This window comes from Takifugu rubripes, chromosome 14 (assembly GCF_901000725.2).
Source record: "Takifugu rubripes chromosome 14, fTakRub1.2, whole genome shotgun sequence".
In the NCBI taxonomy this organism is placed as follows: domain Eukaryota; kingdom Metazoa; phylum Chordata; class Actinopteri; order Tetraodontiformes; family Tetraodontidae; genus Takifugu; species Takifugu rubripes.
This window is the reverse complement of record NC_042298.1, coordinates 14,638,228-14,650,626: the sequence shown is the minus strand read 5'-3', so window position 1 is coordinate 14,650,626 and position 12,399 is coordinate 14,638,228. Positions and strand designations below refer to the sequence as shown.

The 12,399-nt window shown below is 52.1% G+C and overlaps 1 protein-coding gene across 1 annotated transcript in view; it reads right to left on the bottom strand.

Moving 5' to 3' along the window:
- Positions 1 to 232: 232 nt before the first annotated feature.
- The window catches only part of fat4 (FAT atypical cadherin 4), a 71,766-nt gene continuing 59,599 nt past the window's right edge, over positions 233 to 12,399 (bottom strand). Inside the window, 7 exon segments of the mRNA XM_011611004.2 lie at positions 233 to 3,340; positions 4,877 to 5,138; positions 6,717 to 6,934; positions 8,075 to 8,199; positions 8,468 to 8,647; positions 9,176 to 9,261; positions 11,206 to 11,513. Coding sequence (XP_011609306.2) covers positions 1,431 to 3,340; positions 4,877 to 5,138; positions 6,717 to 6,934; positions 8,075 to 8,199; positions 8,468 to 8,647; positions 9,176 to 9,261; positions 11,206 to 11,513 — 3,089 coding nt within the window. The 3' untranslated portion in view covers positions 233 to 1,430.

Here is a 12,399-nt window from a genome sequence, read left to right as displayed (position 1 = left end):
AAATAAGTGGGAATCAGGTGCTCACGACTGCAGCTAATAAAGACGGAAATTGAAACAAGGACAGTCAGAACATCTGATACCAGCCAGAGGAGACATCTACGCGTTAACAACACGGAGTCTGGAGCCAACCGACAGAGTATTTCATGAACACCACCTCCACCATGCTAAGTTGCTAAAAAATAGTACCCAGAGCACGCAGCATTCGTTAGCTAATTAGCGTTAATTTAGCCTACCGAGTGGGCTTGGACCCTCCACCGAGCAGTAGCGTGCAGCTCTCTACTGGACATTAATCAAGTAAATTTTCCATTCGATAGCAACAAATTAGCAGCAGAAGAATTCCGAAACCCTTCCCTGACCAAGAGCAGCACAAACGTAACTAAGTTTTAGCTTCACTCCGATGGAAACGTGACCGTTGAAGCAGCCTTTAAATAAATATTTTTTTATTCTGTTATTGGCTTTTTACAAGTACAAAGCATACAGCATGTTATAGTTTATCAAAAGTGGAAAATACTGATGTTACATATGTAACAAATGTAAAAAATAAGTCTTCAAACTTACTTTCCCCGAAAGCAAGAACTTACACTTCAGCATATGAAAATATCCATAAAAACACAGCTTAAGTAATTTAAGTTAATAAACAGTACAAAAATGTCAAAACCGTACATGTCAAAATGGTGGACACACACACACACCAACGACTCCACGAGTTCTCGTGAAATTAAAAAATGTACACGTTTTAGTTTTACAGGATCCACATATCGTCACCATGGCGTCACACAGGGAGGAAAAAAAAACATGGCAAATCCGAAAAGAACCCCCTGAAGTCCAGGAGAACATTATCCTCAAATGTCTGTAAGGCAGGGACTGGACGGACGGACGGACGGACGGGAAACACCGGCAAAGACGGACGGGAAAAGTCGCCACGGCACCGTTTTGGGCCGCGTCCTGTCGGCAGGTGCGGCCGCATTCGACCCCTGCTTCCTTTTAGCTAAGTTCACTATGGACCCCGACAAAGACGAAAACACCGGTGCTGCCTTTTGGATCGCTGGAGTTCTTTTCCCGTGTTAAAGTTCTCGGCAGTCTTATCTCGCAGCTGTGAGGCCGCTCTGTTTTTATTTTTTTGGAGAGGAGCAGCCGCATCGGTAATAAAAACCAGAAGTGTTTGATGGAGATATTGTGAAAGGACCTATATGGGATTCATGTGTGCGTGTAAATGGGAACGAGGCCTCTGAGACGCGAGCGCACGACTGTACAGAATATTCCAAGATGGCCGCCCCGCAGGTTCGCTGCCTTACCGCGCTGAGAGTCGTCTCGTTACTCTGATTAATGCGAAAACAACACAAAGTCCAAGTTCTCTTGAAATTTACAGACTTCCTTTTTTTTTCTTTAAACGGAGAGCTTCGTATTCTACAACGTCCAAATAAATATTCTCATACATATTGTTCGGCTTCTCCCTCGTTCAGGATGGTCACTGAGCCGTCCCCGCTGTTCATCTCAATGTCCTTCGCCGCCGCGTTCTCTGGCAGCGAGGCTAAGTCCTTGAACACGTCCACATACTGTCCAAAACCTGGGCCCCAGTTCAACAGATTGTCCCAGTTGAAGCCCCCAGTCTGCTGGCCTAGCTTGTGGGGCAGGGTGTAGTGCTGGTCCGTCGGAGGCATCTGGGCAACACCCGGCCCTCCTTCTGCCCTCCGACTCGAATATCTCCTCTGCTTCATCCTCCCGCCGTAGTCCTCGTCGTCGGCGTCCGACTCGTTGACCTGCGAGAGCTTCGGGACTCTGGAGCTGTAGGACACCGGTTTTTCCCGGTCGTACTCCATCTCGGAACAAGTGAAGGAGTCGTGCGAGTCACTTTCTGAGGAGGACTCTGGGGCAGGGATGCCGTCGGCTGGATTGCGGACCCTCGACAGCGGCCTGCGGCAGTCCTCCTCGGAGCTGGAGCGCCCGTGGTCGGCGCTGCAGATGCTGGGGTTGCGTGGCCGCGGAGTATTCAGCCGCTCCACTTCCTCGATGGACAACCCCACGGGAGGTCCCGTCTCCAGGGGAATCTGTTCAATCGGCTGTTTGAGCCGACTGCTGGGCCTGGAGGTGTGGCCATGGCTGACCATGGTCTGCGGACTCTTGCTCCGCCTCCCCAGCCGGGTGGCGTAGTTGAACATGGGTGGCGGCTGGCACATGTCATTGTGCAGGTCCAGCGGGCTGCCCTCGCGGCGGGCCAAGTTCAGCTCTCTAGTCGGGGTGTTCCGGTAAAAAGAAGAAGGTTTGGTAAATGGTGCAGGGGAGTGTCTGGAAAGAGGGTTAGGGGTGGGGCACGCAGAGTGGGAGTGGCTAAGCGGAGTGGACCTCAGTGCTTGGGTGTACTGAGGCTGGTATGTGTAACTGGTGGCTCCTAGGGGTAGGGGGGACTGTCTGGCAAAGCCCAGTGGGCTGTGTCTCTGGATGGAGAACTTGGGCGTGTGGCTGCGGAACTGTTTGTAGTGCTGGATGATGTCTGCGTCCGAGGGGGCGATGCTGCTAGCGTTGTCTATGTCGTAGTGTTCGATGTCTGCCTCCTGGCCGTTACAGGGGGCGCACGGAGCGCTGGGGACGGCCTCGTTGTTGTGGGGGATGTCCGTTTCATCGTATATCAGATAAGGGTTCTCCCGCTCAATGATGTCCGGTTTGGGGTTCCCTTCCGGTTGTTTCCGGACTGTCATGTCGTCTCCGTACGGTGGGATGTTGTCTGGGTCATCAAACGCGACGTTCTCGCTGCCCTTTTTCTTTTTCTTCTTTTTCTTCTCCTTGGGCTTCTTCTCCTTGGGCTCCTTTGGCACTTTGGTCTTGTTGCGGCCCCGGCAGTGGTTGCACAGGATGAGGCCGAGCACCACCAGGGCGAGAACAGTGGCACAGCTGCCAACGATTGCTGGCACCGCCCAAATGGGCAGAACCATGGTCTCTGCTGTGGGGTTTGGACTGCACACAAATGCGCCGTTGTTAGCCGTCTTACAGACGGTACCCTCGGGACACTGGACACCCAAACAGGCCACCAAAGTCTCGCAACTCTTTCCTGTGTAGAACTCGGAGCAGACACAAGTGAAACCTGAGTGGAGGCCCGGCACACAGCTGCCCTGGTTCTGGCAGGGATTAGAGGCGCAGTCACCGGGCGGGACACACTGGTATGTGTACCACTGGTTGACACACATCAAGCCGTCCCAGCACGGGTTGCTCTCACACAGGTTCGGACCCCTGCAGCCGATCTTGACAGACGAACTGGTCTTGGTCAGGGTGACGAGGCTGTGTTCTCCGGTGAAGGGCAGGTTCTCCCCGTTGTACCTCACATAGGCCAGGCAGCCATCAAAACCTGCGAACCAATGAGAGGAAAGCAGTTCAGTAAACAGATGTTCCAGTAGCGACCCCATCAAGACTCTTGTTTGTCATTTAACTTTGCTAGTTTGATAAGTAGCCGGATCCTTTAACCAGCGGAGCTTATTTTGGGCATTTTATAGACCGTCATTAGAAGGGAAGAGTCTGCAGAGCTTCAACTGGTTCCGTACTAACAACAGGAACCTGCGCACGGAATCAGAGCTGAAGGAATTTTGTTTGGATGGCTAATTGGTTCAAGCTTGGACCGCGGGAAAAAAAAAAAAGGGATTGTTAAAACGAGCCGAATCAATCGAGATATTTTCACGTCACCGCCGTCATTATCTGCGTGGTCGCTCCGGGGCGCACATCTGGCTCGGATCATCGCGGGACTGCGCGTTGCCTGACAGCGCTGCCCCACTAGCGCAAATCGATTTGTTTTATTCAATTATTCCTCTGCAGATTAAATCCATTCTCGACTCTTCGTTGGCTCTCAGCAGGACGCGCCGGCCGCTCCGCCCACGAGGCTGGTTTCACATGTGTTGGTCCTCAAGATTAAAAGTGGAACAAATCGCTGGAATTGCTGGTTTCTACCATATCATTCCTGAAGATTCGATTAGGTTTCCTGAAACTCCCCGTGTTGCATCACGTCCCCCTGGAAACCCTCTCCTTCACCTCTTACTAATTGCTCTTCCCACGCGCTCCAGGACATCCGATCAAAGAGTCAATGGGACGGAGAACAGTGGAGGTTCTCAGAGGTTCTCGCTCCCAATTAGACTCAAATTAAACCAACACTGGCTATTTTGTCTGTAAATGATGCTCTGATAAAGAAATATTTATTCACGGCAGGTAAATCTCTGCCGGGTCGAAGGGCCTCGGATCGCCGAGTGTGTTGGACCGACACCAAATATGGTCAGTTTGCGCAGCACAAATAATTCACTGCCAAAAAAAGGGGTTGAGTCGGATTTCTGAGGCTCCGGAGCTCCGGAGCTCGGCGTATACGAGCGGATCCATGCGTTCCCGCTCCCAGCGTGTAAAAGAGGTTGCCATAACACATAAAAACAGAGCTGCATTAGCAATTTCAGGCGAAAGCCTCACCGAGCGTGTTTGACACAACATGTAAATACACACGGGCAGCACACGCATGTGTGTGTGTGTGTGTGTGAGACGTGTGAGAGACGAAGCAAACAAGATAAATGTCCGAAATTCCTGGTGTCTTTTCCCCCGGCGGGGCGGAAAAGCCTCCGAGGAAGCTTCTAGAGTCGTGGTGGGATGCTGGAGCTGTCCGCCGTGGATCGGAATAACAACATTCCCCCGGATCCTTAAAGGGAACACGGAGCGCTCTCGCCGCATACATTAGCTACTCCGGACTGAAAACCGAGCGCGGCCGTTTGATGTTTTTGGACACGCGTCGGGACCATTTTGAGGTCGGCGGCTCTTCGGTTGCATTAACGATGGAGAGGAAATAGACTGACGTATTTATTCTGTGGTGAAACTGGAAGTGACGTTTCCGTCCTCGGGGGCGGACTCGGCTCACCTGCAGCTGTTTTCTGCTGAGCTGGTCCTGGTGGGATCCCTCCCAGGGACAAGGTGAGCACACCGAGACCTCCGAAGTCCTGGGTGGTGTGTTGGACGACCCTGGAGTGAGTGCCGTCCACCTGGAGCAGGGTGGCGGAGCCGTTCCTGACCAGCTGCAGCGTGTGCCACTGGCCGTCGGAGAGCGGAGCGTCGCCGATGGTCCGCTCCACCTTCCCCACCGCGCCGGCGTCGGAGATGTACTGGATGTTGCCATTCCTCAGCTGGGAGGTGGAAACACAGAAACACATGCAGCACAATTGTTACTATCGTCACTTCACGCCTATAAAACCTTCCAGACTCGGATTTGGGGTTGAACCAATGTGACGAAAGGCCGGCCGGGGGAAGAACCGCGGTTCTTTGAGCCGACACGTGCGCGGCGCCTCGGCCCGGCGTCGAGATTGAAGAGATCGGGTTTCTGCCCGTTAGCTAAAGCAAGCAACATAACGCTCAGATTGGCACTAGGTTGAGCCTAGCATGCTAGGAGCAGCTAGAAGGAAAAGATTTGAAGCTGTATGTAAATAGATCAAATCGCTGGTTAAATGAAAGCGGGTGGCGAGCTGAGCCCTGGCCGGACACAAATACACTCCCATAACTCCTCTCAGACGGGCGCATCGCGGCTCCGGGTGTCAACATCCATCACGGGCGATGAGGGGAAGGTCTTTTCACCACTCAGCCGTCAGAATCCAAAGGAGGGGGTCAAAGATTGAAAGGCTGGCAGTCCTGAAAGTCCCTGCCAGCAGGAGGCCGCGCAGTCAATCATGTCATCATCACGCCGGCTGTCGGCGCAGCTGAGGGGACTGAACCGAATCACGACCCGCGAACAGCAAATTTAACGAAATTCACTCTTCGTCCGCCCACGGGGGCCTTCCGACGGAGAGAGGGAGGGAAATTAATCAAGTTCACTCTGGCATGGACAACAAATTTGCGGCTTATGCTGCGCATGGTAATCTCATATGTGCACTCTTCACTTCCATGGAAAAGTAATCCCGTTCTCCGTCTTTCAAAGACTCACAAAATCAGTAATGATAAGTCGTTTCCGGAAGAGCTGATTTAAAATAGGAAAATGGAAAGTCCCCCCTGCCAAAGAACGCCGAGTGCTCCAAACCTGGGAAAGAGATTAGCCAGTTTATCTCTTAAACATCTTGTTTAATGCATCTCAGTATATTTAGTTCGGACTCTCGACACGTGCGCACGGACGGCATGTGCTGCCGCAGCTGCTCCACTTTTTTAGCTGCGCTGGTGATTTTCAGCACTCAGGAAGCTGCGACGGCCTTTCAATGAGCACCGGGGGGGTGGGGGTGTCCAAAAAGACATATCGGAGAGGATGAACGAGCACTGAGGCCTGTTTGGGTTGCTGCCCGGGATCAAAAACCGGATGAGGAAGAGACGGAGGAGTTGGAATAAACTGCCAAATGACTGTTAGTAGGTGAAAAGTTGGGTCTCCCGGATCGGATCGGGTCTCCCAAACTGTCCGGGAGGCGAAGAAAACATCCGTTAATGGTGACTTTCATGTTAGCTAATGGTGTGAGGAGACAGGAAGTCTTCAGAGAGAGGACAGAAATGGTTCAACAGGACACACAAGCATCGAGTGTTGTTAAAGTGTTGTAGCTTCTGAGTTAGCTTCCGGGCTAGCAAACATTCAAGACGTTCCCAACGTCCAAGCAGCTTCCAGGGTGTTTGATTACCTCTAGGATGCGTGTTTACAGGAATCAGTGAGTGGGTAAACATTGGTTCTGATTTGAATTCATGTCCAAAAAAAGGCTTGAAGGAGGTTCAGGAGGAGGAATGGGAGCGCGTACCTTCACGGTGGTGTAGTTGCTGCTCTCCTGCACGTGCAGCAGGGTTCCGCTCTTCCCGCGAGTCCTGAACTTCACCTCCAGCCTGCTGGGTCCCGAGGGGTCAGAGGCCGCCCCCGGCAGGGCCCGTCTCAACAGCACGTCGCGTTTGGGACCTGGTTTCAGGGCGTAGTCCAGGCGGCCCGTGCCGTCCAGGGACAGGGCGGTGTCCACGCTCACGTCTGCGGGGGGAGGAGATTCTCGTCAGTGCGCCCGTCTCTCACAGGCCATTGTAAAATTGATGTTTCCACTTTGGTGCTGGTGCATATTCAGGACTAAATGATTTTCCTAATCCGCCTGCCATAACCACAAACTGCCTCCTACATTCTCACCAGCGGTCACAAAGACCTTCCCGTAACTGAGAGATGTGGGTCGGCGGCGGCGGCCGGCGCCCCCCAACCCCGGTGAAACGCCGCGTGTTTAAAGCTGCAGCGCAACATCGGCGGCGCCGCCCACTTTCGGATCGCTGTTTTTTTTCACGCTTCATTGTCGAGCTGGACCCAAGTTGGCCGCTGGCTCGCCACCGACGCAAGAATCGACCGTGACGCCAAGTGGCAAATAAAATAGTTCCTTTCAGATTTAGACTGACAGACGGAGTCGACTTGCAGCCACTCGGGATGGAAATTCCTTATTTTTTAAGGTCGTGTTCCGTTTAGCTGCGTGGAGGAAATCCAGATACATCTGCAGATAAACATAGAAATTACCGGGGAATTTGAGAACGCTTCGGAATTTTTGAGGATGGCCTCATGCGCACTAGCTAAAAACGCGTGTCCCTGAAATCCGTGTTGATTTCGTTCTCAAACGTTCTTGATTAATGTGTGAAAGAGCCACGTTTGACCTGCATCCCTGATCCAAACCTCGGGGGTCAGACGCAGGTCAGAGCCATTGTGGCCCGGCGTTGCATCACGGGCTCGGCTCCATTGTTGGGTACGAGCAGACGCAACACCGAAACCACCAACAGCCCATTAACTGCAAAGTTCTGCTGGGAAAATACACAGGAACAACTGGAAGGAGGCGCTGAAGGAACGCCGAGGGAACCGCAGTCGAGTTTAGGGTGTCTGGGGAGGCGACCGTGACCTTTGACCCTCCGGACTGGAGGACACCCTGACAGCAAGGCTAACGACTGGTAGCGCTGAACCTTCAGAGGTTCTCGAGGTTCTCGAAACGGGTATTTACACACAAAAGGCTTTGAAGCAACGCTCATCACGCCGTCTGTGAGGCGGGGGCGCGGATCCACGAGTCACGAGGAAAGAACCAGGAAGAACCAGGAAGAATCAGGAAGAATCAGGAGGGAACACACACTCCAGAGGAGCTGCGCTTACATTTCTCACAGAATCTGCCGGTGAAGCCGTCCACGCACTGGCACTGCTGCCAGGACCAGTGGTCCAAACAGGTGCCCCCGTGTCTGCAGGGGCTGGCGGTGCAGGCTCCTTCCAGTCTCGGACATCTGCAGACACACAAAACCCACAATCAGACGGCGTGGGGGGGGGGGGGGGGGGGGCGGAATTTGCATGTTAAAGGATCCGTCCTCGCCATTCACGGGAAAATTCTCGGGAATTCTGCAATAAAAATCTGCTTTTAGGAGGAGAAAACCGTCTTTTGAGTCCTCCTGGGGGCTAGAACAGATGTCCCACAGCGAGAGTGGGGGCGAGCAGGCGGGACGGGCCGAGACCACGGCGGGCAGAAAAGGGAAGTGAGCGACAGATGGTACCGACCTGTCAAGGATGCCGCGGGACGCCAGCGCCTGACTCGGCTCCAGCGGGCGGCCGTTCACGGCGAACTCCATGATGCAGCCCACAAAGTCGTGGGTGGCGATCTGCCCCCGCCGATGGAGGACGGGTTCTATTGACCTCACGCCACCGACCGAGAGCCGGTTGGGCTGCACGTCCAGAATCCTGCAGACGGAGGGAAGCTTCAATACACAACAGGACAAAAGGACATATGCACAGAAATGTCATTCACAGCGCGCGCACACACACACACACACACACACACACACACACACACACAGTAACACTGAGAGAAGCTGGAGGTCATTGTGTTCCCTGCGTTCCCTCATCTGCCAAGTGTCTCTCTCTCTCTCCCTCTCTCTCTCTCTCTCACACACACACACACACACACACACACACACACAACAACAACCTTCGATTCTTTGCAGAGATGCATGTGTTTACGTTTTAGGTTCTGCTAGCATTCCCCGGGTTAGTCTGAGGGCTACGGCTAACGTCTGTATCATGTCACTTGCAGCTCTAAAACCTTAACTGGTCAGGGACCAGTAGAGGGGGGCCTCAGAACGTTCAACCCAAAGCAAGTGGAACAAATCCTTACTGGTTTGGTACTATTCCGCTTCACAAGCCTCCGAGGTGAAACCGCATCATTTCATGCTAATTCTGCTCTCACACACACGTGTGTGTTTTCCTTACCAGTCGGTGTGAACTGCCACATTGCTCACGGCGCAATAACCTGGTTCCTGGTCATCGCCGCACAAGTCAAGGGTCAGGGATGCCGCCTGCATGAACACACACACACACACACACACACACACACCGGGAATATTAAAGGCTGATTGTGTTAGCGTGCTAAGGCAACATGAATGTCCCCACCACAGGTCAGGAACCTGGAGGCAGCAACAGAAAAGACATAGCTAAAAGATTAGCAAAGTATTTACACACTAGCCATGCTAAATGACTCGCAGCCCACAACGCATTCCTGCAGCTAGCTTGTTCTCGGGCGGTGTCACGGCTAAAGTGTTCCTCCTAACCACATAAACAGAAACAACAACTGTAACAAAAACAACGACTTGGCTAGTTTATTTTGAGACTTTCTGCTGCAAGGGATCGTGTCGAACTTGCATGGAGGCTAAACTGCTGACTCATCTGCCTCTTTCGTTAAGGCTGACGTTGAAAACTTACTCCAAACCACAAAACAACAGTATTTTTATGCACATTCCTTTTGTTGGGAATTGCATGAAAGTGCACCGAACTTGTGCTGCAGGATTCTGCAGCAGTTGTGGGCGGAGCTTCGTCCACCGGCTGGCATGAGCGCCAGATATTTTTCATCAATTCATCACAGCTTGCTGGTGCACAAAAGCGCCATGCATCACAGGAAATGTCCTATTATTTCCCGTTAATGGCACAGAAGCGTTCGACCAGATGTGGGTTATTCTCCCGCTTGAGAGGGGGAAAAAAAAAAACCGAGTTGGTGAAGAAACCGTCCGGAAAAGTGTGTGAAAGTGTTGAAAAAAGCGGAGCAACCGTGCTCCACCTCTTCTGGGTCTAAAGTAAACAAGGACCAAACCGACCCGGAGCCCTGACACAAATCATCCAGCAGACACACACACGCACACACACGCACGCACGCACGCACGCACACACACTCCTGAATGAGACACAGACGTGTACCCAGTTAACCCCCCAAATGTCTCACACCATATTTATCTCATTAATCCCAACAAAACCTAAAAGAATGACTTTGAAGTTTTATTAGGAACAAAGGGAAAGTGCCACAAAGGACGGCTGCTTTACTTTTTCCAGGGTTGGATGTTCCAGAGCTTTTTTAGCCGCCGCCGCTAGCGCAGCTCCAGCTGTCAGACCTCGTTTCGAGCAGGCTTTTTATTTAACTTGGGTTCCAACTCCCGTTTTAAACTCCCCGTTTGATTCGGACTGAACGCAACCTGGAACATAACCCAACCGTTCGCTAACTTTATCGCATTTATTAACACTCGCCGCGCTCGCTATGCTAACAAAGTTGAGGCGAGTCGTTTTCACGGGGGCCTACGGTCGACTCCGAGGGGAAAGCGGGACCTTTTTCCACTGCGAACGTTCTCACTCCATGTGTGATTTATTTTATTTGACAATTAAATGCATTAGGAGGATGATGAGTTTAACAGCGCCGGTGTTTAACGTACGGGCGAGCGGACCAGACCTCAGTCCCGACCCCTGAAATGACGCCCAGCAGCTTTTGCAAACAGAGCGATCGGGTTCACTTTACACCACTTAGGGGACTTGGCACTTGAGACATGACAAACACACGTGCGCACAGGCCGTGCACGCCGTGCGCGGAACGCAGACAGTATCACAGAACTCCTCGGATTCTATGCAGCTTTCCATCCCGTCACTCCTCACCAGCTGAAAACCGACGATTTAACGATTTTACCAGCTTCCTATGAAAGTCTCGGAGCACGGTGGGAAATGACAGATTTGAAGTCCAGCAGAAGAGGTCCACTTCAGAAGCCGGGGCACAGATATTGGAATGATATTCCCAATCATGGAACATAAGCTGGGCTCCTCCCGGTTTTGGTTGGAGTTTTCTCTGCCGGACGGTGGCGCACAAACAAACTGGGATGCAGGTTTCTGCCTCAGGAAGCTCGGATTTTCCACTTGGAGGAACCGTTAAACCGCTAAATGGGAAATTTCTCAAGGATGCGTGAAAAGCAGGAAGGAGACCTTCTCACCATTCCGGCTCTCCGGGCGATGACGGTGTGGAACTGCCCGTCTGAGACCTTCATCATGGTCATCAGTTTGTACGTTCCGCTCCCCAAGTTGAAGGAGAAGCGCACACGGCCCTCCAGGATCTCCAGGGCCAGGAACTCCGCCTTATCCCCCGTTTGGTTGTCGTGGTTGTACATGAGCAGCGCGTTGCTCTTGAGGGTGGCAAACTTGATGTAGATGTAGTTATTGTTGGGATCCAGAGACGGGAACTCCATGTAGGAAAGCTCCTCGAATCCGTAACTGTTCAGCTCGCAGTGTTTGCCGAAAACTCCTGAGGACAGAAGAAGCTGATTAGGGATCAGGCCGTTCTTTATTTAGGGGTAGATGGGTTAGGGTTAGGGTCAGATCATCAGGTTAGGGTCAGATCATTGGGTTAGGGTCAGATATTGGGTTAGGGTCAGATCATTGGGTTAGGGTCAGATCATTGGGTTATGGTCAGATCATCGGGTTAGGGGTAGGGTCAGATCATCGGGTTAGGGTCAGATCATTGGGTTAGGGTTAGGGTCAGATCATCGGGTTAGGGTTAGGGTCAGATCATCGGGTTAGGGTCAGATCATCGGGTTAGGGTCAGATCATTGGGTTAGGGTCAGATCATCGGGTTAGGGTTAGGGTCAGATCATCGGGTTAGGGTTAGGGTCAGATCATCGGGTTAGGGTCAGATCATTGGGTTAGGGTCAGATCATCGGGTTAGGGTTAGGGTCAGATCATCGGGTTAGGGTCAGATCATCGGGTTAGGGTTAGGGTCAGATCATCGGGTTAAGGTTAGGGTCAGATCATCGGGTTAGGGTCAGATCATTGGGTTAGGGTCAGATCATCGGGTTGAGGTTAGGGTCAGATCATTGGGTTAGGGGTAGGGTTAGGGTCAGATCATTGGGTTAGGGTCAGATCATCGGGTTAGGGTTAGGGTCAGATCATCGGGTTAAGGTTAGGGTCAGATCATTGGGTTAGGGTTAGGGTCAGATCATCGGGTTAAGGTTAGGGTCAGATCATCGGGTTAGGGTGATCAGATCATCGCTCATATTTAAACAGTTGCTAACTAGCTTTTGCCTGAAGGCAGAGTACAGCCCCGTTAAGAAACTTTACAGATAATCGGCTCTCAGACGTGCTAATGCTAGAGAGCAAAGCATCAGATATTGATATTTGTTTTGACTCTCAGG